This window comes from Camelus ferus, chromosome 7, assembly GCF_009834535.1.
Source record: "Camelus ferus isolate YT-003-E chromosome 7, BCGSAC_Cfer_1.0, whole genome shotgun sequence".
In the NCBI taxonomy this organism is placed as follows: domain Eukaryota; kingdom Metazoa; phylum Chordata; class Mammalia; order Artiodactyla; family Camelidae; genus Camelus; species Camelus ferus.
In genome coordinates this window covers 60,395,836-60,423,732 of record NC_045702.1, presented here as the reverse complement: position 1 = coordinate 60,423,732, position 27,897 = coordinate 60,395,836, and the positions used below count along the sequence as shown (strand labels likewise).

Below are 27,897 nucleotides of genomic sequence, written 5' to 3'. Positions count from 1 at the left end.
GGGCCGGAGACTCCGAGCCAGTGCGGGGCTCTGAGGCAGCAGGAAGCTCAGGTGCTCTCAGGGAACACGTGTTTAGGGAAAGTGCTTTCTGGGTCACATACGGTTAACTTAAGGCCTGACAACTGACATGACAGTTCTAGCAATTTGATTGAAAAGGATCTTTATTGATAAATGAGGTTTGCAAATATCCCAAGACTGATTCGATATCATACTCTCTAAAAGGCCTTATGCATCGTATCTGTTCCCAGTTAAACACACTTTCATCTCTTGTGATGTCCAAATTTAGGGTCAGCAATTCATTGGATGAGATCACTGTGGTCTCTTAAATGGGGCAACCGGTTGAAATGAGCTCACAGTTGCCAGGGCCCGGGTGCAAATCGGCCTGTTAGAGCTTACAGTAAAGGGCTTTGTGGAACACAGTACCAGTCAGCAGTTTCCCTTTGTACACAGAGGCAACTGAACTTCCTTGTAACACTGTTCCATTTTCCGCGTAAACCACTGTCACTTTGGGTTCCTCTGTTAAAATGTTCTGGATTCGGAGTACCTATCAAAAAATAACATTAGATGAGTACTTTTTAAAGTCACTTGAAACATAACTTTAAATGTGGGATCATTTCTCCATAAGAAGCAGCCTTTAGGTAAACCGTATTTTGTTACAAAATTACTATCTATATAAGACACTGTTTCCTCACTGGCAAAATGGCAGGTTTTGATCAGGTGATCTTTAATAGAGACAGAGACTCAGAAGCCTGTAGAGGCCAGGCATAAGTCAATAGCACAGCCTGGGTGTGAGACATTAAGGAGCCATGGGGACTATGGTAAATGAGGGATTGGGTTAACTCAGTAATAGTCAAATTATTTAATTATCTCCATGCTGGAATTTAGCCAGTTTTTGTGTGGTTTCAGATAAGCTAGGAATTTAGATATTCAGACTTAATTCTTGGTTTTTAAAATGTGGCAATAAAAACAAAAAAAAAAAAGAGTATTGCCCAGAAAAGAACACATCTCTATACCACACTTACCATTCCTCTGAACTTAAGGTCCCAACTCTAAATGTGTAAGATAAGTTCAGTTTCCTTCCATATTTGCATATTTCATATGATTTGTCATTAGCAACAGTATAGTAGTATTTAAGTTGACTATATGTAATAGTCGATATTTGATCATTTTGGCCAACAAAGAATTACATGATTCACATACTATAACGAGCACACCATAAGGCCAGAGCCCAGGGTCACATTTTGGACCTTCCACTTAACTGTTTGTTTCCCACTTGTAGAATGAGATGGATGTGACTAATCTAACTCTAAATTCCCTTTCAACTCTACATTCCTGTTATTCTTAAGCCTTTACGATAAAATTCGGTGACTTGAGGAACGGACCCCTATATACAAAAACACCAAATATGGCAGAGTAGGCATGCTAGCGCTTGTGTATTAAAGGGTCAGTGGGAGCATTTAAAAGGACCTCTTCATGAATAAACTAGATGTTAGTTATGAACTCACCTGATTCATACTTAGTACATACTTGCTAGTGGTAACACAGTGTTTACTTTGGTTGCTATTTTTGTTATCACAATTGTTTTAACTTCACAAAAGTAACTCTCTTGTAACTAGTGATAACTAGAATATTCTGAAAACAAGAGAATCTATGTTTATGCATTTCTGAACTCCCAATTATCATGCAATGTAGTACATTAACTTTTAGTGTATAAATTACATTTTGTAATGGCATATGTACTAATTTAATTGAAAAGGATATCAAAATAGTTTTCGTGATAACAGATGTCAGAAACTAATACAATAAAAGGAAATAAACCATACTGGAATTTAAACAAATAAATAAGAATAAAAGGACCTGTTCAAAACAGCTGTCACCAAAGACAGATGTTTTAGGAAATTGCTATAGTATTAACAATGCTGCAGTTACTTACTGGGAAATAGTGGATGGTGCACCTTGGCTTAAGTAAGCCACTTTCTAATAAACTAAATCACTCTTCTATGGGGCAGTGCATTAGATGATGAATTGTTATTACTTTTTGCTATTCCTTATGAGATTCATCATTAGTAAGGAAGTATTTTTTTCCCAGAACAGCAAACCAAGTTCATGCTGTAGCAAATGACCCAAGTTCACCAAATGAGCTAACAAGCAAGAACAAATTAGAATCTAACATTCTGCCCAGTTGCGAACAGTGAACACGCCAGAGCGTACCTTTCTTCAGTTCTATTCAGCGTACCACACAGCAGTCCTAATAGCTACGAACCAGCAACAGGCACAAAGGATTGCCATTCACCATGATCAAAACTGTCCTGCAAACCTAGAGATAATGGGTATGATGGGCCAACGTGTCACTGCAAATACACATTTGGTTTTTGTTTTTTATCCAAGAGACACCAGCTTTTTAAAAAAAACTTTTTTCAGGGGTGGAGGGTGGGATGAGACTGACTCGTAAAACTCAGCTTTAAAAAGAATACGTAGCAGTGAACTATGTCAAAAATTATACCATGTATTTGATGTAAACAAGTATAACTAGTACATACTGAAAACTCCAAATAGAAAACCCCAGGTAACTCAAAGTAAATGTTCAGATGCCCATGGCAGAGTGAGTTTCAAATTCTCTGTTTTGCCAGAACAGTCCACCGAAAAAAGACCACGGACATGAATAGGGTCTTGGGGTACTATAACTAAGATGGAAGAGGTCTTTTGGGCCCAGATCATTCCAGCAAGTGATCTATGTTCCCATTCTGCTGGGAAGGTTTAGAGAAGATGGCCAGCTCTGCTTCAGGACTGGTCCGTTCCATGAACGTGTGCATGTACTGACACACAGGAAGAGGGGGCTGAACAGGAACGCAGGTAACTCAAATGATTAGACCGTAGCAATATGGCACATCACAATTTTTAAACTATTGTGAATTCTCAAGCTGGAGAAACTCACTATTGAAATAAAGATATGGACCCCAGTCCAGTACTGGCTAACCTAACCAAGCTCTCCAGGCCCACTGTCCGCTCTGCTCAGCCTGTACAAAGCCCATTCAGGGCCCCCTCGCCCTCCGCCTCCTGCTAAGGGTTGACCAAGGAGCAGCAGCAGTGGGGGGTGGGAGGCCTGAGACGGAGGTGGGGTTTTACTCCAGGCTCCCTCCCTGGGGGGGGCCCTGCTGGTTGGCTACATCCCTCAACAGGAGGGGAGGCTCTTCTCCCAGCATCCTCTCCACACACAGCTCTCCTCTTGTTCTGGCTTCTGGTAACCATTTCCTGCCTCCCATGCTAGCCCTGGGGTCCTGCATTATCCCCTGTTCATCCCTTCCTGTCCACAAACCTTTGAACATAGTGCTCTCATTAAATCCTCTCAAATAACCCAATTTACATGTCCCATCTGTCTCCTGCCTAGACTGACTCAAATGCCTCCCAAAGTCAAATTCCTTTTTTTATCTGACCATTTGGATCATCTATCTATGTCCCCCTTTTATTTGCACACATAATTGAGATTTATGTTTTCAACTGAAAAACAGCTGGGAATAAGGTCGCTGATACGATTCATTTTTCAAACTAACCTCTGATCCAGGAGGATTCTCCGGGTCATAGAAGAAGATTTTCATGCCATTGGGGTGGCATCCAATCCAAAGGTCCCCTGTCACAGGATCCACAGATATGTTATCCACGAGTGTGTCAAAGTCCAGGGACTTTCGGATTAAAACCAAGGAGAGAAGGAAGGACAGAAAGTGGAAAAAAAAAAAAAAAAATTGAGAGGTGGAGGAGCAACATATCAGGGAAAACTATCATCGTGTCCTTGGTCACCACACTCCTGGCTCCAGGGACATGACAATTCTGCCCCATTTCACTAGCACTCGGAGAATTCCTCTAGCTTTCCATTCATGCTAGTATTCTGCCAATTTCCACGACATATGAGGGGGATGATCAGAAAATGAAGAAAGACTGTTAAGAGGTCAGATGAAAGCATTTGGAATAACATCTGTGCAATGAACTTAAAACTGAAAGAAAAAAAGTTTTAAGGGCAGCACAAAACAGTTCCTTCTAAAATGGCATGTGCAAATGATATTTTTATAAGCTTTCCAAAAACAACCAGGCAATGTAGATTCGTTTCTGCTGAGAACATCAATGAAAGGTAGGCTGTTCTTTAATGGCTAATCACAGGCTGTGCAGCCAGAGAAGAAATGGTCACCCGGGGTCTAATTTTTTCCTTGGAGTTGAGGAAAAGTTTCTTCTTTAGCTCCCTGATGTTATTCAACTCCCTGTTCTTCTGCTGTTTATTTTCTAAATATAAGCCACAAGCATGTGATGACTGCACAGATTGCTGTCGAGGCTTTGTACCGGGATCATAAATAATATCAACGATTCTTAATTCCATCATTCATCATCGTGGCTGCCTTCTACCGGGGAGAAATCACATCTATTTGTTTACCTCTAACTCTCAGTTGGAGAAACAATATCTCCCGCCTACCTCTAACAGAGGCCAGCATACCTCAGCGCCCAGAGACCCGGTAATAACTGGTGGTGACTCATCACGAAGGCCAGCGTGTGGGCAGACACCGCGGCGAGCCCGCGCTGCCCTGAGCTTCCGACTCAAAATGAGAACCATCCCCCCGTGGCCGTGGAGGGACTAGAGGGCTCAAGCACTGAGGCAGAGCCATCACTCACTCTCCCCCCAGGAACATGAAAGGTTGGCCAAAGGAAGCAGCTGAGCAAACGTCCTCTGGCCAAAATCAACTCCAAGTCTTCTCCATCCCCCAAACCCCGGCTTTCTCAGTGTCAAGACATTGTAGGCTGATGTGTCAAAGTCTTCCCGTGAGGAAAATGTTTTCTCAGGGCTCTGCTATTATCTCTGGAAGGGGCCATTGCCAACTGGTGAATTTTAATGCAGATGAAAGCCTGCAGAGATGAGAGTCGGGTGGGGAAGGGGGCTGGGAGGAGGACACAGAAGCCTGGGGTCCCATTCATTCAACACACAATTACTGAGCTCCTGCCACGGCCACCTGCTGACAAGGGGCACGCCTGGTTCCTGCCAAGCAAGAGCTGGCAGTTCAGCAGGGAGCCCATCTTGGGCTCAGTAATGAACCCTTCCCTTGCAAATCTGTAATTCCTAGTGATACTAACTCACCACGATGCTCATGCGTACCATGTTTCATGCTGCCACAAAGCCCAGTGGAAATGTTTACACTCCATGGTCAAGGAAACAATGGTTTATTCTCTTTGGGGAAAACAGTATCCCTGTTAATAAATAACCCAATTTTTAGAGAACCGGAACTCACTGAAGTGAGACTCAATCACTGGCTGTGTCTTGGAGGTTTTTTTCCTTTTGAGGAGGGGATTATTTTTATTGCAATAAAATATGCAAAACATTTAAGTTTGTCATTTTAACCATTTTTAAGTGTATGACTCACATTTCAATGTCCTGTATTTGTCACCACTACCCATTTCCAGAACCTTTCATCAGCCCGAGCAGAAACTGCACCCAACAGCTCCCCTAGTCCTCCCTCCCTCACCCCCTGGTAAACTCCATTCCACTTTCTGCTAATGAATTTGACTATTCCGGGTCCCTCATATAAGTGGAACCATACAATATCTGTCCTTTTGGGTCTATATTATTTCACTGAGCATAATATCTTCAAGATTCATCCATGTTGTGGCGTGAATTAGTACTTCATTCCTTTTTAAGGCTGAGTAATATTTCACTGACATAAACCCGTCCATGTCTCATTACAAATTCTAAGAACAGTCCCAGCTAGTTTATCAAATTTCTTGGCACTCCAAGTATTAATTACCTGGCCTTAATTAACATGACCCTTCAAAAGAAAGAACAACATCACGGTCAAGGGTGGGGGTCTCAACTGCACCGTCAAGTCAGGAGACGGGCACGATCTGCTGTCAGACATGGGAGCCAAATGTGAAACAAGCCTTTGCCCTCGATTCCCTCTCGGCAGGAGCCGCGCCTTTATCATTCTGTGATGAATGTGTATTGGATTGGGTTCAATTCTTATAAAATCTTTTAACTTTCAATTTGCAGAAGCACCTATTGTTATAACTACAATTTGTTCTTATTCCCTCAGCCAGTATGGGTGTGTGAAATTCTATTTTACTTCAGCTAATGCCAAACCAGCCCTGCCAGTGATTTTGAATGTCAAACAGGATGTTACATTTGATGTTGCTTCAAGGTAATTTTCCTGGAGTGAAGCCCCTCAGGGCAGTACCTGAAATGTGCTGACAGGCTCATCACTCCGGGCCTGATGACAGCGCTTCATGCCCTGGGCGGTACGGCGGGGAGCGATGTCTTTGTGCCTTTGGGAAGCATTACCTTCGTAATGCTCCACTTTGCTTTTACTTTTCCTTTCCTCTCCTTTGTGTTTTTACCCCTTTTGATCCAAACTTTCAGGCTGAATCAGAATTGGTGCAGGTAGACAACAAACCCCTGAAGAATGCCCAGACCCGCCACGCTAATTTAACAATTAATTCGTTGAGTGCCTACTAGGGGTGAGAACTCTTCCAGGAACCCATCAAAAAAAAAAAAAAAAAAAAATCTGTCCTGTGGAGCTTATACCCTAGTGGGAGAGGCAGATAATGGAGAGGATAAATAAAATACAAAACATGTTAGCAAGGGGAGGGTATAGCTCAGTGGAAGAGCGTGTGCTTAGCATGCACAAGGTCCTGGGTTCAACCCCTGGTACCTCCATTAAACAAACAAACAATAAATAAACCTCATTACCATCCCCCCAAAAAACCCCTGAAAATTTTCAAAAAAAAAAGTTAGCAAAGGATGCTGAAGGGAAAATAAAGCTGTAAAGGAGACAGGAAGGGGTGTGTTGTGTGTGTGTGTGTGTGTGTGTGTGAGAGAGAGAGAGAGTGTGTGTTTAGGGAGGAGCAAAGCTGCAAGTTTAGATGAGGTAAAGTGACATCTTAGTGAAATCTGGAAAGATACAAAGGAGACTGCCATGGGCACTGGAGGAGGCACACCTGAGCAGGGGAACACATGCCCGGTGCTGAGGCAGGGCCTTGCTGGGTGAGCTCCAGAAGCACTCAGGCTGGAGAGGCTGGGCGGGGGGGAAGGGTGTGGGCGGGCGGAGGGGCAAGGGCCAGAGAAACAGGCAGCTGCGTGACAGGCAGTGGGGGCACCTGGTGGCCACCGTGAGTACTCAGGTTTTATGTATACTGTGTGGAGCGCTGCCCTGTTAGATACAAGTTGATGCTACTCTTCTTGCCTGTTCCAATGGAGGGAAAAAGAGAGAGAGAAAGTGGGGGGTGGAGGGAGGAAGGAAAGAAGGAAGCAGGCTGAAGAACACAATGCCAAGCTTGAAATTCACTAGAGCAGAAAGACTCCAAGTTTCACAGGCGATCTGCAGCTGAGCGGAAGTGAACAACACACACACACAATGCTGGTGACTCTAAACACAGGAGTGAAAAATCGGTTCTCACCCACTCCAATTAGACAGTCTTTTCCCCCTTACTTTTAATTTCGCAAATCAATTAGAATCTAATTATCACTCTGCCAACTTACAGGGTTAATACATCTTACCTTCAATGGAGTTAAAGTCCAATTAGCGTGCTTTTCATACACATGAATCTTATGCGCCAGCAACTCAGCTACATAGACGTACCTTCAAAGAAGAAAGTGCTACATCAAAGCTCGTAAAGTGATTCAGAAGGTCACCGCGAAGTTGTAATAACTCTTCCTAGCGAATAACTTTGCTTAGAGACTGAAAAATGGAATCCAACTCAAAGCACACCAAATTCTGAAAGAACTCAATGACTTGACAGTGAACAAAGGGGTTTTAATCTCTGAATAGTTATCTCTAAAGGTGGGAAGCTAGTTGGCCCCCATTAGTAGGGAGGGAACTGAGCTCTAACACCAGCTCTTCATGTCCGGGAGCCAAAAGCATCACAGTGCTTCTCTTGGTTTGCCCAGATAGTGGCAAGCCCCAGATTCTCCGTTTCCAAGGATACTGAGTTCTCTTAGGTGGGCTGCAGGGAAGCCCCTTGACCACCAGCCCCTTGTTTTAGGCCAGAGAAAGGATGAGAGAAGACAAGGCACTTGGCCCGGATCTGCGAGCAGAAAACTTCCTCCCCTCTGCCCTGAGTCTGGTCCTGACCCTGCAGATTGATTGTTTTGCACACAGTACGATGTCACATTCATCATAAGGATGTGTGGCCAGTCTAAGCACAAGGCATCCCAGAACAGAGAGAGAAACGACTGCTGGATTATCTGCTATTTCTGAAGACCAGAAGATGATATGAATCCCTGAAAGCTGCCTCTGTTGCTTTCTCTAACTATGTTATTAACCCTCTGAATAGTCTAAGTATGTCACAAATCCTTGATGATACAAGATGAGGAATATGTGTGTGTGTGTGTGTGTGTGTGTGTGTATACACATCACATATACACATACAATGGGACCCAGTGCTGGTCTGTGAATTGTTTCAGGGCCACCACCAGATAATAATGTAAATCAACTGCATCACAAATCATTCTATTTAGTGAAACTGACTTTTCCCCCCAAAGCAACACTTTCTTGACAAGGAAGCAATGCCTGGATTTACATTTTGGTGTAAGCTCTTTGTCTTGTCACAGACCAGCACTGCTGATATACACTTACTTACAAACCGTTAATCCCATTCAAAAAATCTTCCCTCTAAGCAAAGCTGTATAGTAATGCTAAACGATTATTATGCTCCTCCCTGCCTTGATATGCCCTTTTTTTCCCCAAGAAAGAAATTTAAAAGAGTATGTCTTCACAAAACAGAAGATTTTGATTTGATCTATTTTACCCCCTAAAAAATTAAGACAGTTCCTATTCTGTTCCAGTTTCCTCTTACTGGGATGACATGTTAAAATGCATCACATTATTTAGGAAAAGAATGTGTTCTAAAGATGTCTGACGAAATCTGGGGACACGCATGACGTTTTAAAGAGTTCACGTACTTGCCGTCAGGTGAAACGTTGATTCCATTTGCAAAATCAAATCCGTCGGCCACCACTCGAACTTCATTTGGACTGTAGTAAACAACATTTGACCACGCTAGACCCAAATATATCTCCCAGGATCTCAAGTAGGGGTCAACAAAATAGTGATCATTGGTGGCATAGAAGTGTTCAGGCCCCACAGCGACAATGTCATTCACACTGAAATTCGAACACATACACATGACACATGCAGGTGAAGGCAGGTACATTACAGGGCTGTGTCCTGGCATTTATTAATGTCGACTCCTAAAATGAAGATGTGGAATGGAGCCATCCCCACAGCTGTTATGGCACAGAACTGTATGAAATCATTCTCACCTGCACAATCCTCAAAGCCAGTAATTCCTCTAACAAATCCTAAGAGGTTAGTATAGCAATGGAACATAAAAATCCTATTAACTGTATCTTTAAAATAGTCCTATTTTGTGTGTGTGTGTGTAGACAGACTATATGCAGTAGACATTAATTAGGCCAGGAATCATTATCAGGGCAACATTTCTTTATGCTCATGTAGACCCCTCCTCTCATAGAGAACAGTCCAAGGCAGCATCAGGCAACGGAAAAAATCCTGGCAATCTGGAGACCTGTATCTTAGTTAAAGGTCTGCTACTATTAGCTGTGTGATTTAGGGGAAATTAATCATGTCCTAGATCTACACAGGGAGGATGAGATGGGCTAGTCCACCTTTCAGCCCTACAGGGTCACTTCCAGCCGTAAAGTTTCATGATTCTAAACTGAGTGAAATGTCCCTGAGCAGGAACACTCAGAAATAGGATGCTGTGGTTTTTTCTGTTGTTGTTGTTCTAATTCTGATTCTGATTCTCTCTGTGTTACTGAAAACCTAAGATATATGAGTCTATTTTTCTACTTTAATAGGTACAACAGCGAACACATAAGTGAGTCATTCTTGGCTGATTGAGGTGACAGAAGTTCCCGGGGGCCATTATCTGGGAGAGAATTATCTCTGCTCCACTGCGGAGGGCAGCGCAGCCAGCATCGCCTCTGACTGCAGCTCTGGGCTCCTGGGCGAGTTAGATAAGCACACAGAGCCTCAGTTTTCTCATCTGTAGAGAGAGGTTAAATGATTTTCCCAAAGTCACACAGCTCATTAGTAGAAGACTAAGGGTCAGAATCTTCATTTGTGGAGCTGCAGTGGGAATTTCAATGAGACAATGCCTGTCCTCTGCTCTGCAGCAAGCCTGCCACCCACTAAGCCCTCCATCGATGGCAGCCACTGTCACTACACGAGAGAAAAAAGGGTCTAGGAATCTGGGCTTAGTCTGTACAGGCTCCAGGCGCAGCCTGCAGGCTGGGTTTTCCCCCTTTTTAAAGGTGAATTTCTGAAATTTGTATGCCTTGTACCCTTTGCTGTCTCTCCTAAAAAGGAGCAGAGCAGCGTGGTTTAGGGTATTAACTGTGAAAGCTGACGGACTCTATCTGAAGCCTGGCGTTGCCAGCTATCATCTGTAGGGCTACAGCATGTCACTGAACTCAGAGCCTCTCTATACTGTTAAAGGTTGAGGCAAGAAGAAAATGAAATAATGAATCAAAGACCTTGGCACCACGCCTGGCATGTAGTAAATGACCAATAATGGCCACTGTGTTGTTATTAAAATCATGCTTAAATTATAATAGATTAGTCATTGGACTATTAATGCTATAAACAACCATATAAACAACCATCAATACAAGGCAGAAACTATCCATGGCTAGTCCTTGGGTTTAGAGAGCAGAATTTTAGTTAATTGTAGCACTATGGCTATTTTCAGTTTGGTCCTAATCGCCAAAGACCAATATATTTGCAACCGCCCAGAAAAAAATACACTAACCCTGGGGAATTGGACAAAGTTGATTCCCAAGATTAATTGGTAAAACAGAGAAAATACGTTTTCACTATTTCATAGTGGCTCAGAGCATAAGCACTGGACTCAAGCTACCAGGGTTATAATCCCAGCTGCACCGTCACTGACGGTGTCACCTGGGGCAAATTAAATAGTCCAGGCCTCAATTTTTTTTAATCCAAAATGATATCATAATAAAACCTAATTAAGAAGGTATTTGTAAAAAATTACAAAATAATCTATTATTTTAATAACATCCTGCCTCCTTTTCCCTAATTTAGATCTTGGTATTTGGCACATTCTCCAGATACTCAGTGGCCTCATTCTCTTCCCAAACTGTACTTGTTGAATGATTATATGAATAAACTCTCCCACCAAAAGCTGTTCTCTGAACTACCACGCAGAAGATGACCTGGACCACAGTTTGTAATGGACACTAACTGGTTGACCTGCATCCAGTAACTCCATTTCTCTCCAATCTCAGTCTCCTCATCTTCAAACCCACCAAGGAAGAAAGGACAGCAAAGAGCACGGGTAACACTGAGCACATACCACTTACCAGGTACTCTGCTGGGAACCTGCATGCAAATAACACACAATTTAAAAGAAACCTAGATTTACAAATACTGAGATACTTGAATTCAGCAGGTAAATTATTCAAATAGAGGTTGCGAATTCTAGAAAGTCATAATGATTAGAGGATAAAAATCATTTGGGAACACAATGCCAGAGCATTGTCCTAAATCCATCACTACCTCATAAACCAAACCCTAAGGCAAGTGAGGACGTTAACTTTGTGCTGGGTTGGTGGGGATCAGGGACCCATGGGTGTTTTCTTTCCCTGTGTGTTACATTGTCAAGGAACCCTGGATGAAGCTGATGGTTACCCCAGATCTGCTACTTCCAAAATCGTGTGCAAACAAACAGCAGTAGAGGCAGCACAGGTAGGTCTTCAAGGCACCAGATTTCCTGTCTCCTCTTAGGTTTGTGTTTCTAATTCACAGAAACACCTAAGATTCTATTTTTTAATATAAAAATAAATAATAAGCAAATCAGCTCAAAATGCGAAATTCGTCTATGAAATCGGTTTAGGTTTGAAATACTAAGCCTGGGTTTGGAGAAGAGCAGAATTTTTTCATGGTAAGAGCTCAAAGGAATGCTCTCTGAGGCCAGGAGCCTAACCAGCATCCAGCCAAGCTGGGAAACGAAGGAGGAAGAGGATGGGTCTTCTCGGAGGGGCCTGAATCCTCACAAGTTTCTGCAGAACATTTGGAGAAGTTTGTGATCATTAGAAAGGAGAGTTGCCATTATCTCCCTGTCCCCCCTACCCCCTGAGCCTAAAGGGAAAACTGTAAGTGGATTACCCACCCCCTGTTAAAGGAAAATAGGAATAAGACATATCCCAGTACTTAGGGAGAAGCTGGTGTTTGATGGTTTTCAGATGCAAAAGTGACTTTTCTTCTTCTTGAAATTTAAACAACTCAACCGTGGACTTCAAATATGGATGGTTCACCACCAGCAGGTACACAGTATTATCTGAGAAGAGATTAAAAACAAAAATTGACACATTAACTGGGCTCTCAGCTGTCAGCCCTGTCTCCAAAAAGCAATTTCAACCCACCTCCAACTAGTACTTAGGGTGTCAGGCAGATGGAATATTTTCATTTCTTTTTAGAGAGAAGCATTTGTGACTGCTGCAAAGAAAAATGGCTAAAGGAAGAACCTGTGACAGTCTCTAAAAACTCCAGACTCCAGAGCTGGAAAAAATCCTCAACTTAAGAATGGGCAGTCCTTGACACTAAAACTCCAAAGAGCTTGTTAAGCTTTCTATTGCAATGGTCTCAGCAAGGCGCAGTGTTGAGATAAAAGGCGTGAAGAATAGCAACATGAAAAGGTGTGCACAGGTATAATTTACACAGTGTGAGATGATAAATTCCATAAAAAGAACACCTGAGAGAGAACATCAAAGGGGAGCAGCTTCTGTGAGTCAGCTCGACTTCGGGTCATGAAAGAGACCAGTCTAAGTGGTCAAGAAGGTGTGATCAGAGTCAGCGAGTGCAGTCAGACTAGAGTCTTCACCTTCGGAAGCAGTGAGTCCTTAGAGAGCTTCGGTGTGACCAGATGGGGGTTTAAAGGAAAACAGTGTCAAGTTTAGTAGGTTGAAATGAAGAAAGTTGAAGAGAAGTCAGCTAGGAGACTCCTGTTTAGTCCATTCAACCAACAAGTGTTTACTTTAATTGGCATTAAGTGCTACAAAGAGGAAACAAAGCCAGATAAAGAGATGGAGACTAATGAGACGTCTTCTTCATGGGAGTCAAGGAAGTTCTGATGAGATGATGTTAAAGCAGAGATCTAGATGAAATAAGAAACTGAACTATGTGAGTATCTGGGGGAAGAGTGTTCCAGGCTGAGCGAAGAGAGTGTGCAAAGGGCCTGAGGCAGCAGCTTCCTCGGCACATTCACTTTATAGTGAGGCTGTGGTTGGAGTAGGAGGAGTGAAAGTGGGACAGCTGAAGCCAGAGAAATAGGAACCACAGTGAGTCCTGTTAGGGCAGAGGGTAAGGATCCAGGATTTGCTTCTAGGAGGCTTTCAGCCAAGGAGTAACATGACCTGTGGGTCTGTGGTAACCCATGCATGTGGAGAGAAAGCACTGGACCAGGAGGATGGCACTGACGAGAAAAGGCAGGAAGGGCATGAGAGGTACTTGACAAGAAGGATCAAAAGTCCCTGATGATGGCTGAGGAGGGAGGGAGTCGGAAATCAAACATAAGGGAGGATTAAAACCCGGATTCACATTGTGCACAGCAGATTCCACCTCTAGGAATTTATCCTAAGCAAATATTCACAGAAGATGTATGTATAAGCATGTGTACCTTGGCATCGTTTCAATGAGCCTAAAGGTGGGAACAGGCTGAATATCCATCAACAGATGAACTATCTCATGGTACTCCCATGCAATGGAATTCTAAACAGCCATTGCAAAGCAGCTCTAAGTGCACTGTCAGAGAAAGGAGTCTGTGATGTCGTGTTTAACGCAAAAGCAATTTATAGAAGGCCCTGCATAATACTTGTGTGATTATTTCCCCATTTTAATTTAACAGAGTATACACATACCCAACACTGTGTTTCTTTGCCCTTAAAAATATTTTTAAATTAAAATACCATGTTGATAAATGGGTGAAGAGACTATTGAAGGGAAATATATCTAAATGTGTATTTCATATATATGTGTGTGTGTGTGTATATATGTATATATATGAAAGAAGGGAATTCATAAGGGGTAGACATGAAGAAGGGAAGACAAAAGGATTGAGAACACTTTTTGACATTTTGAGTTTACTGGGGCTATAGGAGGGAAGCCAAAAGAAGTATCTGCTAAGCAGAAGGGAGGGAACTGAAGGGCTGATTAAAATAACAACAACAACAATAATAATACCCCATATTTGGGGGTGTTCTCCAAGAAAACAGGTATAGTTACAGTTGTGACGTGACTGAACTTTCTGAAATAGAGAAAATAAAGAGGAGGCGAAAGATCAGTCCTTTGGGGAATGCTCAGAGAGTCTGAAATGAGTGACAAAGCAATGAAGAGGGGAGAAAACCTGCAGTACAATCAGGAGGAGGGCAGATGCGTGTGTCCGGGAGGAGAGACTGACTTGAAGGACAGAGCGGTGGACAGCATACAATGAGACGGAGGAAGGAAGGAGGGAGGGAGAAGGGGAGAAGGGAAGGAGAGGAAGAGAGAATTGGTTAATAGAGACGTCGCTGATGATTTCCAAGGCAACGATTTTAGCTTCCCACAATGGGAAAGTACGGAAGAAGGACCGAAGGAGGGACTGTCTCATGAGGAGATGGAGCCCATGGGGATAGACATGGTTCTCAACCCTGCTCTTACATTTTATCTCCTGGAGAACATGTAACAAGTACTGCTGCCCAAGCCTCCCTCAGACCGACTGAATCAGAATCTGTGGGGCTGCCGCCTGGGCATCTGGCTGTTTAAAACTCCCCAGGTGCTTGTGTGTACAACTGGGGTTGAGGGTTAATATAGAGCCCAAGGACATGGCTGCAAAAAGAAGGGAAGAAATGGGATGAAGGCATAAGGGAGGGGGGCAACATGTGAAAATGTGGAGAAGCAGTGCAAAGACAAACAGAGGAACCAGTGGTTAGGGGCATCGACGGTGACTTTCCGTCAGGATCTACAATTTGCAGGTGCTTTACATTAGAAAAACCTATTCCTGTAAATGGCTGGACCTATAAAATTATTTAAAATGGAAAAACCGATAACGACTAGGGCTGAGTATTATTACTATAGTAATTATAGGGATACTGTGAATGTTGGTATTTTCAAAAATTTGGTGCTTTACAAATCTCAATCATTTAATGGTTATACTCTTATATTTAATTAATATAGGGAGAAGTTTAAAACCCAGAATTAAGAACATTATTCATGATTACACTGTAGCTGGATGAAAAGAAATATTCATTTTTTTCTGTTTTTCTTTTCTTTTTCGATTTTTAATAAACATTAAATATTGTTACCTTCATCTGTGAATGTGCTAATCCCATGAGGGTTAAATGAAGACAAATCAAAGTTACTTCCCTTGATCTTCAATACCAAAACGGTCGGCTCCTCTTCGTTCAGGTCCATCAGAAGTATCTTTCCAGGCTCATTGGATTCAAAGCTCTTTATTTGAGGATATTTTAATCCCTTATAAAATAATGGAGGAGAAAACACAACCACATTACAAATACTTCAAGTGCTGATGAAGGTGGTAGATGGCAGTTGGTTCACACTGTCTGGTTCAGGCCACAGGCCCACCTAGGAAGCCCCTTATCTGGCTTGTGCAATAGACCCATGGGTTTCGGAAGCCACATACTCCACCAGACAACCCCACACAACAGGCACAGACCCTTCCATCACCAGCTGCAAAGCCATGAGTGTTGAAAGTCACACCTACCAACCCATGAGAAAGACTGAAAAAAAATTGGAAGAGCAGACCAAAGAGGCATTTACTAAAAGGCTTCACTAATATAAGTAAGAAACATGGAGAGAACATTGGTTTTTGATCCATCCCTTGGCAGGTTCCTTGGAAGCATCTCAGAGACAAAAGTTTAGGGGAAGAGTCTAGTGAGTTCAGGGAACAACTCCTTTCTTAGCCTGTGGTCAGAACAACACAGCTGCTATTGGTTTTAGATCCTGGGGTCCCCTATAAGATTTTGCTTGAAGTATATATTCTGTGGCTTAAAAGAAAAGTTTATAAAACACTTCTGCAGAGGATGACTCACCTTCTATCTCCATAGGAGAAAACTGGATAAAGTAAATTTCAACAGGCAGCAAAGGGTTTTCAATGACTGGGTGACTTGTATGCTGTATCCTATCAACTGTTGTCCTAGACTAGGTTGATAATTTCTTCTGTTTTGAGCTATATCACAACGATCTGTATGCAGGAGAGGTTCAACAACATGATGGCTTCTCTAAAGTTTAGAAATTATGGAATGACCTATCAACAATTTTAAACTAAATGGCTTATTCTGAAAAGTGTGAGGAAAAAATCTAAATGACATGTGAAGGGATACATACACACACACACACACATATATCTCCACTTAATTCAGCAAATATTTGAATACACCACTTAAAGACTGCAGGGAATAGACACATGAATGGGAAGCCATTCTTGAGCTCATCAGACTCACAAATTGCCACAATGGAAGATAAGGGAATGTAAGAGTTCTGTGTACACAGTAATATGTATAGAACATATACAATCATAGAACACACATATGCATAGAACACATATGATCATAATCATAACACCAGTGTGAAAGCATACACAGTTTGTTTTTTAAACCATATCTCTGCTCATTTTGCTTGAAGATGGGCATTGGTGTATAGAGGGCAGAAACGAAAGGCTTAAGCTGCTGGTCCTAGAAAATGGTTCAGAGAACAGTATATGAAAGGAAACACCCACTGAGCTAATGAAGGCCAGACCGTTACGAAGTATCTCCAAGTCTTCAGAGCCAGCTTCTGTCAGAAAAGAGAACAGAAAGCACAGATTATTTCAGGCTGCTGCAGGAAGTGAGGGGTCTCTTTCTTTATCACCCCTAACTTGAAAATGGAGCTACATACGTAGCTCTTCTTTGATAGATTGAGAATAATTATCATTTATTTATTCAAATTGACCAATATGATTACTTAAAAATTAAAAGACATTCATATAAATTAAGTGTATTTAAAATTTACACTTAGTATATTTGTTTTAAATTGATGGACTAGAACTTTTCCTCAGAGTTTGAAACCTCTTAAAGTTGATGGAAATTCATGAAATGCACAAAAGATAGTTATTTGAAAATAACCTGCTGTTTTCTTAAAGATACAGAATAAACTCCCAATATATGTTGATACTTAATAATTCCAAATCAAATAAACTCTTTGAAAACCATATTGGAAACATAAACAAATTCCAAATGTTTTGGTTAAAATGGGGGTACAGTTCAAATGCCAAATGTGCATTTACCATTAATTATAAACATCAGTAAAATATCACCAAGTTAGTTATGCTTTAAGTACACATACTTTTTTTTGAATTTCAATCTTGAGACAAATTAGATTTTTGGTTTGGTATGGATACTCTTAGTGGAGATGTTTGTTTTTCAAATATCCAAAGATATTTAATTCAATATCATATTTGTTTTTTAGAAAGAAATATCGAACTATAAGATATCTGACCAAGCTTACTGAGGCTAACTGCATTAAGTCATCTAGTCTAGTCTTTCCAAGCTCAGTTAACTGAAATAAATAATTGTTTGAAAGAACCTTCAAAACAGTAAAAGCATAAATCTCAAATAAGTTGTTCTCAAATAACAAAGCTGGCTGGCTGAAGTCAGATGGAGACTTGAGTCCTTCGACACTGCCTGTGAGTTGCTGATCAGCTGCTATTCCCCAGCCCTTTTATCTTTGCTCATGGGCCTGCCTCCCAGAATGGAAGCCCCATAATTACTTTCCCAGCTTCCTTTGCAGCTAGGGTGGCAGCCTGGTGTCTAGCTCTGACTAATGAGATCTAAGAGGAAATCTGCTAAGGCTTCTGGGAAAAACTGTCCTCCCAGAATTAAAAGAGAGATCCACGGGAGAAGCCTTGAGGTGACTGCAAAGGTGTATGAGGTCTTTTTAAAACTTTAGCCTTTACTTATTGCTTTTTCTCCCTCTTCTGTCCCTCCTCTGCCATCTGCTCAGGTTATATTACCATAAAATCAAACACTGTCTGACTATTGTTTTTGCTAAACTGACGGAACAAAAGCAAATGATCAAAACACGCTCAAAACCTTGGCAATAGGTTGGTAAAGTCAGAAGTCAAGTAATTTGGTATTCATAACTAGCTACTGTCTTATAATACGCTCCTGGTTCATAATTTTATTTTTGAACAAAATTAAACAGATGTATTAATCAAATACACAGCAAGATAATACTGCAAGTTCAAATGAGATACTCCCTCCATTCAAAGACTTACCTATTCCTTTTACTAATTTACAGTTGGGAAGTTCTACTGGTTTTATTTCTCGGAAAGCAGCCATTCGTGTTCTGGAAGAGAAAAAAAGGAATAAAACATGCATAAAACTAGTCAGAAATAATAATTAAGTTGCAAAGGTAAGCAGCCAATAAAGTTCTCTTTAACTGAACTTTGCCTGGATTTCAATCCCAGGGTTGGTCCCTGGAACCTCAGTGATTCTACCAGACAAGGTCAGAACAAGGCACATGGGGCCTCTGGGCACAGCATTTTCAGTATTTATTTAGCAGAGCTGGAGAGATACACAAAGGAGTTTCCTCTCCAGGGCTCTGTGCACTTTGGCAGAACAGGAACTATTTCATCAGCTGTGTCAGGAGTCCTAAGTGGAAATTTGGGTTAAATAGCAACATGGTTCCAATTTATTCCACCGATGTTTTAGGGCTGCTGACAGATGGGCCTCCTGCCTGTCTGCCCAATCTGGCCCCAAAGCCTGGACTGGGCATCTGCTTTCGGGTGTGTTATTCAAAAAATGCAGGTGTGCTTAAAGGATTTATAACTTCAGAAAATCATACCCAAGGCCAGCATCTAAAAAGGCATTGCACACACACACACAAAAGTAACTTATTAAAACTGAGTGCATAAACATCCACTGTAGGGAACATGTAAAGGAAGGACAAAGGGAAAAGCAACAGACGTGAGAAGGAAGTACCAGCAGGCTGCCTGCATGAAGCAGAGCTATTGATGGGACATTTGAAAGAAATGGACCACAACATTAGGACAGCCAAGAGATTTAAACAATAAACAGTTTTTTTGAGAACTAATGATACAATATAATCACAGTGAGTAGCAACAATTATCCAACAATCCCTAGAAATCTTTTTTGGCTAAAGATAGACAGGTGGAGAAATTCTTCACTTGCCTTACTGGTATTGGGTCTCACAGGAGGAGGAGGATGGGTTAGGGGTGACTGCACACTCTGGATAAAATTCTTAACAGCATGGTATAAGACAACAGGAATTTGGGGGTGACTGACCTTTCATCCTTTCAATCAGGAAAAAATGTAGCACGTTCCTACTACCACACCTTTGACTATCAATTCCACCTTCTGAGAGGGTCTGAGCTAAGAGGCTAGGAGTAGGGTCTAGTAATCAGCCTTGTTAAAGCACTACAATTCATCCTGAGGCACAGAGTGGAGAACCACCAGTTTGGGTGCTAAAGACCCAGAGACAATGGATAGACGAGGAAGGCCTGGCCTGCAAGGAGAGGGTGGCTCCCTGAAGGACGGACGTGGACTTAGAAAGCAGACTTCAAAGTTGGGATCTGCTCCCATGACCTGAGACACTGAAAGATATGTCAACAAAAGAAATCTGGTATTATCATCACGAAAGTTGGCAATAAAGAAATAAAAGGTAAAGTTATGGAACAGCAGTTTGCGAACTTTTCCAATTAAGATACACATTAGTAAAAGCATTTTGTATGGTAGAAACACACATCTCACACACCACACACACACACACACACACCTTAAACCTGATTCACAAAAGAATACTCACCCTGATACATGTCATACATTCTTAACTTTTTATTCAATTCTATTTCATGTATTTAAAAATGCTAATCATACAAATAACAAATGTTGGTGAGGATGTGGAGAAAAGGGAACCCTCATACACTGTTGGTGGCAATGTAAATTGTTGCAGCCACTGTGGAAGACAGTATGGAGGTTTCTCAAAAAAACTAAAAAAGAGAACTATCATATGACCCAGCAATTCCACTCCTGGGTCTCAAAAAAATGCAAACACTAATTTATAAAGATACATGTACCCCAATGTTCACAGCAGCACTATTTACAATAGCGAAGATATGGAAACAATCTAAATGTTCATTAACAGATAAATGGATAAAGATGTGGTAGATATAGATATAGATATAGATATAGACATAGATATAGATATATAGTATAGATATATACACATACACACACACCACACACATACACACAGGAATACTACTCAGACATAAAAAATGAAATCTTGCCATTTGCAACAACATAGGCGGACCTGGAGAGTATTATACTTAGTGAAATAAGACAGACAGAAAGACAAATACTGTATGTTATCACTTACATGTAGAATCTTAATATTATATATAAAATAAAACAAAAAAATCAAACAAATGAATGGCAATAACAAAACAAATAGACTCAGAGATACAGAGAACAAATTAGTGGTTACCAATGGGTAGAGGCAAGAGGGGAGGGGCAAGATAGGGTTAGGGGATTAAGAGGTAAGACAAATGAGCTACAAGGATATATTGTACAGAATATAGCCAATATTTTATAATAACTATAAATGAAGTATAATGTAGAAAAATATTGTATCACTACGTTGTATGTCTGAAACTAATGTAATACTGTAAATCAACTACAGTTCAATTTAAAAAATAATAAAATAAAAATAAATACTAGATATAACTACTAAGCTGATTTTGTGACCCACCATTTTGAAAAATAGTGGTCTAGAGAAAGCTCAGTGACTATTCACAGAGTGCCCCAAGGAACTCAGAGGATACAAGATGCTAAGGGTGGTGGTCATAGTCAAGGACAATACAAAGAGTGACACAGAAGAGATTCAATGACATGAAATCACCGAGTAGGTCAAGACTTGTGAAAAATGCCAAGGGAAGCCAGATTAGCTTTTTTTAGAGTCAAAATCACACAGGAATAAGAGGCATGCAGCCTGGTTTGCAAAGTTCATTAAAAGTGATGGGTTCACAGCACAGCATTGTAAACTGACTATACTTCAATTAAAAAAGAAAAAAATATATATACGTATGTATGTGCGTGTGTGTATATTTATGTGTGTGTATATTATCTGTGTATATTGTTTGTGTATATATTTGTGTATGTATGTGTGTATGTATGTGTGTGTATATTTATGTATGTGTGTATGTGTGTGTATATGTATGTGTATGTATGTATGTGTATTTATGTATGTGTGTGTATATATATGTGTGTATATGTATTTATATATGTGTGTGTATTTATATTATGTGTGTATTTATGTATTGTGTTATTATATATGTGTGTATTTATGTATGTGTGTGTATTTATGTATGTGTGTGTATTTATGTATGTGTGTGTATTTATGTATGTGTGTGTATTTATGTATGTGTGTGTATGTTTATGTGTGTGTATGTTTATGTGTGTGTATGTTTGTGTGTGTGTATGTTTATGTGTGTGTATGTTTATGTGTGTGTATGTTTATGTGTGTGTATGTTTATGTGTGTGTATATTTATGTGTGTGTATATTTATGTGTGTGTATATTTATGTGTGTGTGTGTATGGGCAGAGGAAAGCAGAATTGATCAGCCCCTATTCTAACTCAGGCTTCTCTCTCATGGAAGGTGATCTCTAACCTGTAAAGAGCAGAATCATCAGTCAAAGGGAGGCCAGGGTAGGTAAGGAAGCATTAAAGTCAGCACTGGGCTCCCTTTGACTGTGATTATTCTGCCCTTTCCAGGTTAGAGATCATCTTCCATGAGAGAGAAGTCTGAACTTTGGGTTCAAATCTGTGGCCAAAACAAGTCAAATCTCAACAGAATAACCACTGTTGCCACAGTTCAGGTACTATATATACTCTCGTTTAATCCTAAACATCTCTTGGAGGTATTGTTTTCCCTGTTTTACAGATGACTAAGATGCAGTGGCTTTCCAAGGCTACAAAATTATAAAGTGGCTGAGCTGGAGTCGGAACTCAAGTATGAATGCAAGGATCACATTCAGTCCTCTGCTCAAGCAAAACTTACCAGTATCACTGCTTTCAGGAAGCTGGAGGACATGCCAAAAGACAATTCAGCCTGTGTTACTATAATCCAGCTCATATTTTTCTATTTTATTCTCAATTATCAGGAAATATCTTGTCAAGGGCTTGATTAAGTCCAAATGTTCCAGGTCTAAGGGATAAAGTTCAACTGTCTGAGATGTGTGGCTGATTTATAAGCCACTGAACTCTGGCCAGAAATCACATACTCCCTGCTGTGAATTATTTTTTGCAAATACATGCCAGCTCCTTACAAAAGAAAGTAAGGATATTTAGCTATACATTAAGAAGTCCATTCTGGAACCTTCCTTGGAGCCAGACATACCCTCACCAGTCTACTTTCTGCCACTGTACACTCCTCATTCTTCAGTACTCCTTACTGGGTCCTACTACATGCCAAGCCCTGTGCTGAGGGCTCTTACAGATACTTTCTTAATCTCTTCAGCCACCTCTGAGGCAATGATTAATACTTTACCTGTTTTAACTGGTAAGAAAACTGAGGCCAGGGAAGCTAAGTAGGTTGCCTGCGGTCACTTATTTAAAAGGACAGAGTTGGGATTTGAAATCAGGTGCCATGACACCAAGGACCCTTTTCTCTGTATCACTTTCTCACCTCCTTTCACTTGTTCATGCAAGCTTTCCCTTCACTTGGTCCTTTACCTGCTAATCCACCAGGAAGATTCCTACTCATGACAGTCTATAGCTCCTCCTGATCTTCTGTGATAGGATTAATAACTCCATTTATCCTCCTGAACCTTCACAGATACATCTATGGAGTCTTTTACCATATTGTTTTATAGTAATCAGTTTTTGGTCCTGTTGCTCAACAGTAAACTCTGAAACCTGTGAGTGGATACTGTATCCTAATTTATCCCTCCAGCAAAAACAGGACATGCAGACAGAAGGTACTCAGCTGAATTGTTTTGTGGAATTAGCAGTCTGGTGCATCAGATGGAGAAGATGATGTTGGTTGCATGGATAGGGGAGACCAGAGAGTTATTGTCCTTATCCTAGAGTCTCAGTGAGGTATTATCATGATATATATTCAAGTATCACTCGTTAGGTGGATCATTCATAGGTAGATTTTTGAGATAACATACAGCGATAATAAAAGCTAACATTTACAGAGTATATTCTTTGTGCCAGATGTGTGTATGTGTGTGTGTGTGTGTGTGTGTGTGTGTGTGTGTGTGTATATATATATTCCAATGTGATATGTACCATGATCCTGTAATATTTAGGTGGAGAAACAGGTTCAGAATGGTAAAGTGACTTGAATGTTGTGGAATTGAGATCCAACCCAGGTCAGCTGGAATCCCCCACTGCCCTCTTCCCACTAGCATGTGTTTCTTGGAGTGGGCATGGGAAAAGCAGAAATTAGCCTTGACATTTCCTTCTAATAAAGGGAAACACAGTGGTCTCACACATTACAATGGACATTTTGGAGGAAGTTGCCACAGAGATGCTGGGCTGCAACATTCCATACTCCAGGGGGCGCTGTTCATACCGTAGTCCAAGACATTCCCTGGACTTGAGCAGTGCACACCATGCAAGGCCACCAGCAGCCGAATACAAAGATGGGCAGGGAAGAATACTGGTGGAGGGAGCTCCCTTAGTCTTTCTTAGTTCCTTCCCCTGTGCTGCAATCACCTCAGAAGCATCAGCCTCCCCAGTTCCCCTCCTTCCCCACCCCAGGCACAACTAGAATCTTTCCACAAGTTCCCTCCAGCCCTAGGCCTATATAACTTCTTGTGAACCTGCCCCACTCCCATACACCCCATCTCTGAAGAGAAAAGGATGTATCCACTCTGGGAATTTGGCTTGCCCCTGATGCAGGTCTCAGAACATAACTGCTTCCCTTCTCTCCTGCAGGCAGATTCATGATCTTCTCTGGGATTCAGGGGCCTTATCTTTAAAATGGGAATAAAGGTAATTTACTGATCGCCCAGGATCTCTTGATCTGGTTCTAAGATGGGTGATTCAGGAATGAGTGTCCCTTGGAGACAGGCATACAAATCCCCCGAGGAGCTTGTGAAATAAGGCTAATTCTGCTTCAGTTGTGTGGGGTGGGGCCTGAGATTCTGCAAATCCTGGAAGCTCAGGTGCTGCTCGTGCATCTGGTCCACAGTCTCTTTGGGTAAGGAGGCTTTAGAGCCTTTCCAACAGCGGGTGGAATTTCCCTTCCTCCACTGACCTGGGCTGCTTGAAGGCTCTGCACCCACCCTCTACCCCCATAACCACCCATCCTCCCAGCTTTGCATGGCCCTATTCCTGCTGTGGCTGTTCTGTGCCTCTTTTCCATTCAAAAATCAAAGGTCCATCCCACTCCTACTCTCCTTTTCCCTTCTCAGTCATCTGATTACAGCCAGAAGTTCAAGGACTGAGGCTCACTCCCCACTTGCTGGATCCAGGTGCTGAAAGTCAAACAGTAAGTTCTTACTTATGAACGAGACCAGGTCTTTCCACTGCAACAACCCCATCGCAAAGTGTCCCCTGCAGGCACCCTATCCACAAAAGGAAACTACAGGCAAGGCCAACAAGAGGACTCCCAGAGACTGACATTATGCTAAGCTATGACCAGAGTCTGCTTTGGTCCCTTCAGACAAACGAGAATCAGGGCTCACAAACTAAGGCCAATCTTCCCCTAATGACCAAACTTTTTCATCTGAAATTTAAGTCTTAGTGCAAATCAATGGTACAGAATAATTTGTCTCAAACTATACACCAGAGTGTTTTACAGGATGTTCACAGATAGGACAAAAAAAAAAAAAAGGAGTGAAGGAGGTGGGCAAGTAAGTCTGTGAAATGATTAAACGAAGCAAAATCGTTTCCTGTTTTTGTTTTGTATTTTCTACTGAAGGACTTTTCAAAGATTTCAATATGCCAGAATGCATTGTCAATCTCTGAGAAAAGGCTAAAACAGACATTTCCCAAATATATTTGTCCAAGGAGCCTATTTTTTTATGGAGCAAGTCTTGTGACTTGTGTTCCAGGGAACAAACCTGGGGAAATATTAATGTTGGATCAAATAAGCTAAGACTTCATGTTGAGAGAGAAACTTTTTAGGGTGGTGGTGGTACTGCTATACTTTTACACAAGAACCTATACAAAATGCCTAGTTTCCATTCTCAGAGTAAATTATGGATGGTACACTCGAAAGACCCTCACTCCTTCCTGGCAGATCTGTAATTCTTTAGAAGATATCTTGGTGTGGGGCAACTTGCAGAATGTGGGCAGAACAAACCCAGGGATAAATGCAAATGGAGAATCAAAAGGAGAAAGCCTAGAAGGGGTGTTAGATACTTACACCTCATTTATTTTCATCCCAGGGTAATACCACAAGCCGTGTGTGTGTGTGTGTGTATAATGTATTTATATACACACATTTTACATATATATACTTTGGCAACAAATAATACCGTGATTAATGAAAACCCACAAATTGTAATTTTTACATCATTAAAAACCCCAAATCACTGTTTCTTTCTTTTTCCTAACAGTTTGTGATTCCAAAACAACCAACAATTAGAAGGAAAAATAAAAAGCCCAATAGTTACAAAAACCTATTCTGAACATAAATTCCCAACCAGTCCATAGGGCCATATGATTTTTTTTTAATCCAGAATGTTCAATTTGATTTTAGTAATATTTTACTTCTAAGTAAATATTGAGAGATTATTGATTAAGCCTTAGGGATGAGGGTGATCTCTTGACTTTGAACCTCTATAAACAGTTATTACAAAACCACTGATACATTCCTAAAACCTTATTTTCCCTTTGTCTAGTAGCTAACGGTTTACACGTACTTTAAGAGAAGCAGGGCAGGCACAAACATATATTGAACAGTTACTATGTCCCAGGCAAACTGTTAGGTGATTTGTATATGAGTGTGCCTCGATTGAGGCTTACTGAAACAGCTGATATTAAGAGATGTAAAGTGATTTGCCCAAGATCCCACAAGGGAAGGGACAGAGCAAGAGCCAGAACATTAAATGCCAACGCCAGGGTTCTTCCCCTCAGCCCCCAGTGGGAGCAGGTGAGCCAGCACGCACCCATTCGCTCTCACCGGCTCTGCTCCAAACACAAGTTTTCTGTCTCTCTCTGTGTGGCCTCAGATTGAGAGTCTCCAAGCTGGGAAGGTTTGTGCCACCGCCAGGCAGGCAAGGCAGGGTTTCTTCCCTAGTTCACACAATATAGGGGCACCACCAGCCTGGTTATCTGTTTTGTAGTGACGCTGAAAAGTGAATCTATAGCCAAAAACCGCGGGTCTACATGAAAAATTAATTTGTTCAGGCCAACAACTTGGCCACCCACACGGATGAAAATTGTGTCCCTAACCCACCTCCCAGGCTGTGAGTAAGGGTATGTTTTCAGGTGGCTCAGGAAAGTTGGAAAAATATTTATGAAATCGCTATGGGATGTGTAACCAGCCCTTGTCAGCAGATTTTCTAAGAGCCTGGGCCCTGCTTGGGGGTGGGGTGGGGTGGGGAGGGGTGGGGGTGCTGCTGGGCCTGGCCAGGGCGTGGGAAGGACAGGACCTGGGCTGCAGGCCTCACCACACCCCAACTTACTGGTAAGAAGACCGGTGGTCCCTGAAGAGTGCCAGTCCCACTCCCAAAATGGTGAGCACCAACAGCTTCGCCATGGCCTGGGACAGGCGCCGGAAAGATGGACTGATGCACCGACGGCCGGAGCCCCTGCCTGCTTGCAGCCTCCGGCCGCCCGGATTTAGCCCCACCCCTCTGCGTGGGGCCGCCGCTCACCCCGCCCGCCCGCCCGCCCCGCGAGGACGCGGGGGCTTAGGGTCAGCACCTGCGGCCAGGAGCTGCGTGCTCCTGGCACTTCAAAGAGAAGAGATGAAGAACAGCTGCCTAGGCCGGGCAGGAAGGTGAGAACAAGCAGGAGGGGGTAAGTGGAGAGCTGTGGGAAGGGAGGGCCAGGCTTTGAGGAATGCTCACTTTGTACTAACACGGTCCTAATCCTTGCGGCTCAGAGGGGTTCAGCAGCTTGAGCACCGTGACTCAGCCAGAAAACGCACAGAAGGAAAGGAGGGCTGTGATTGGAACGCCTAAGATGTAACTGTTCTCACCTGGCTACTACCGTGTGTCACCTTGACACATTTGAATTTCAAGCATCTCATTCTCTCAGCACCACTCCTGACCTTACAGCTGACCAAGTACATCACTCCGGTGTTCATTCATTCCCAGACTTTTATTGAGTACCTGCTATATGCCAGAAATCAGTGCCATACACCACTATTGCTTGTATAGTTCTATGGATAATGCATGCATGCATTATGGATATGCATATAGTCTATGGAGAAGAAAGCTGGGGAGGGTACAGGGCATACCAGAGGTACCTTTTAAGAAAGAAGGGTCAGGGAGGCATCACTGATAAACGGACTTCTGAGCAAAACTGGAAAGGAGGTGCCTCTGTATACCCATCTCTGCCTTCTCTCCCGTTACCACAAATGAAGCACTTCCTGCAGCCCTTCTCTTTGCTCTGGGTTCCCCCCCTTTTTTTTCTTTCCCTCTCAAGAATTTTGGTCTCAGTTCGACTTTCTCTGTCTTACAACATCCACCTCTTCCTCTTCTCTGGAATATTGCCATCAGATTCCAGCATGCTTCAGTGTCACTTAGTTTTCTGGGGTAAATGCTCTTTGACCCACATACTAACTACTTACCTCTTTCTTTCTCTGCTCCTTCTGTAAAAAAATAACATCTTTTTGAAAGAGTTGTCAACAGTCGTTGCTTCCACTTCA

General features: G+C 42.0%; 1 protein-coding gene across 1 annotated transcript; it reads right to left on the bottom strand.

The window, feature by feature from the left end:
- Positions 1-122: 122 nt before the first annotated feature.
- Positions 123-26,873, bottom strand: PON1 (paraoxonase 1). The gene is made up of 9 exons (XM_032483979.1): positions 26,708-26,873; positions 18,319-18,389; positions 16,783-16,838; positions 15,350-15,518; positions 12,222-12,348; positions 8,930-9,130; positions 7,526-7,607; positions 3,552-3,680; positions 123-544 (listed from the first exon to the last, which is right to left on the bottom strand). Exons 1-9 carry the CDS (start codon positions 26,779-26,781, stop codon positions 386-388), a joined length of 1,068 nt encoding a protein of 355 aa, XP_032339870.1. The 5' UTR covers positions 26,782-26,873; the 3' UTR covers positions 123-385.
- Between the last annotated feature and the right edge of the window lie 1,024 nt (positions 26,874-27,897).

Bases quoted from the DNA above. Each gene is read 5' to 3' on its own strand.
- PON1 (XM_032483979.1), bottom strand. From the start codon at position 26,781: ATGGCGAAGCTGTTGGTGCTCACCATTTTGGGAGTGGGACTGGCACTC. The intron at 18,390-26,707 runs GTAAGTTGGGGT...TTTCTCTTCCAG, and splicing joins GACCACCGGTCTTCTTACCA to AACACGAATGGCTGCTTTCC. The intron at 3,681-7,525 runs GTAAGATGTATT...TTAATCCGAAAG, and splicing joins GGACTTTAACTCCATTGAAG to TCCCTGGACTTTGACACACT.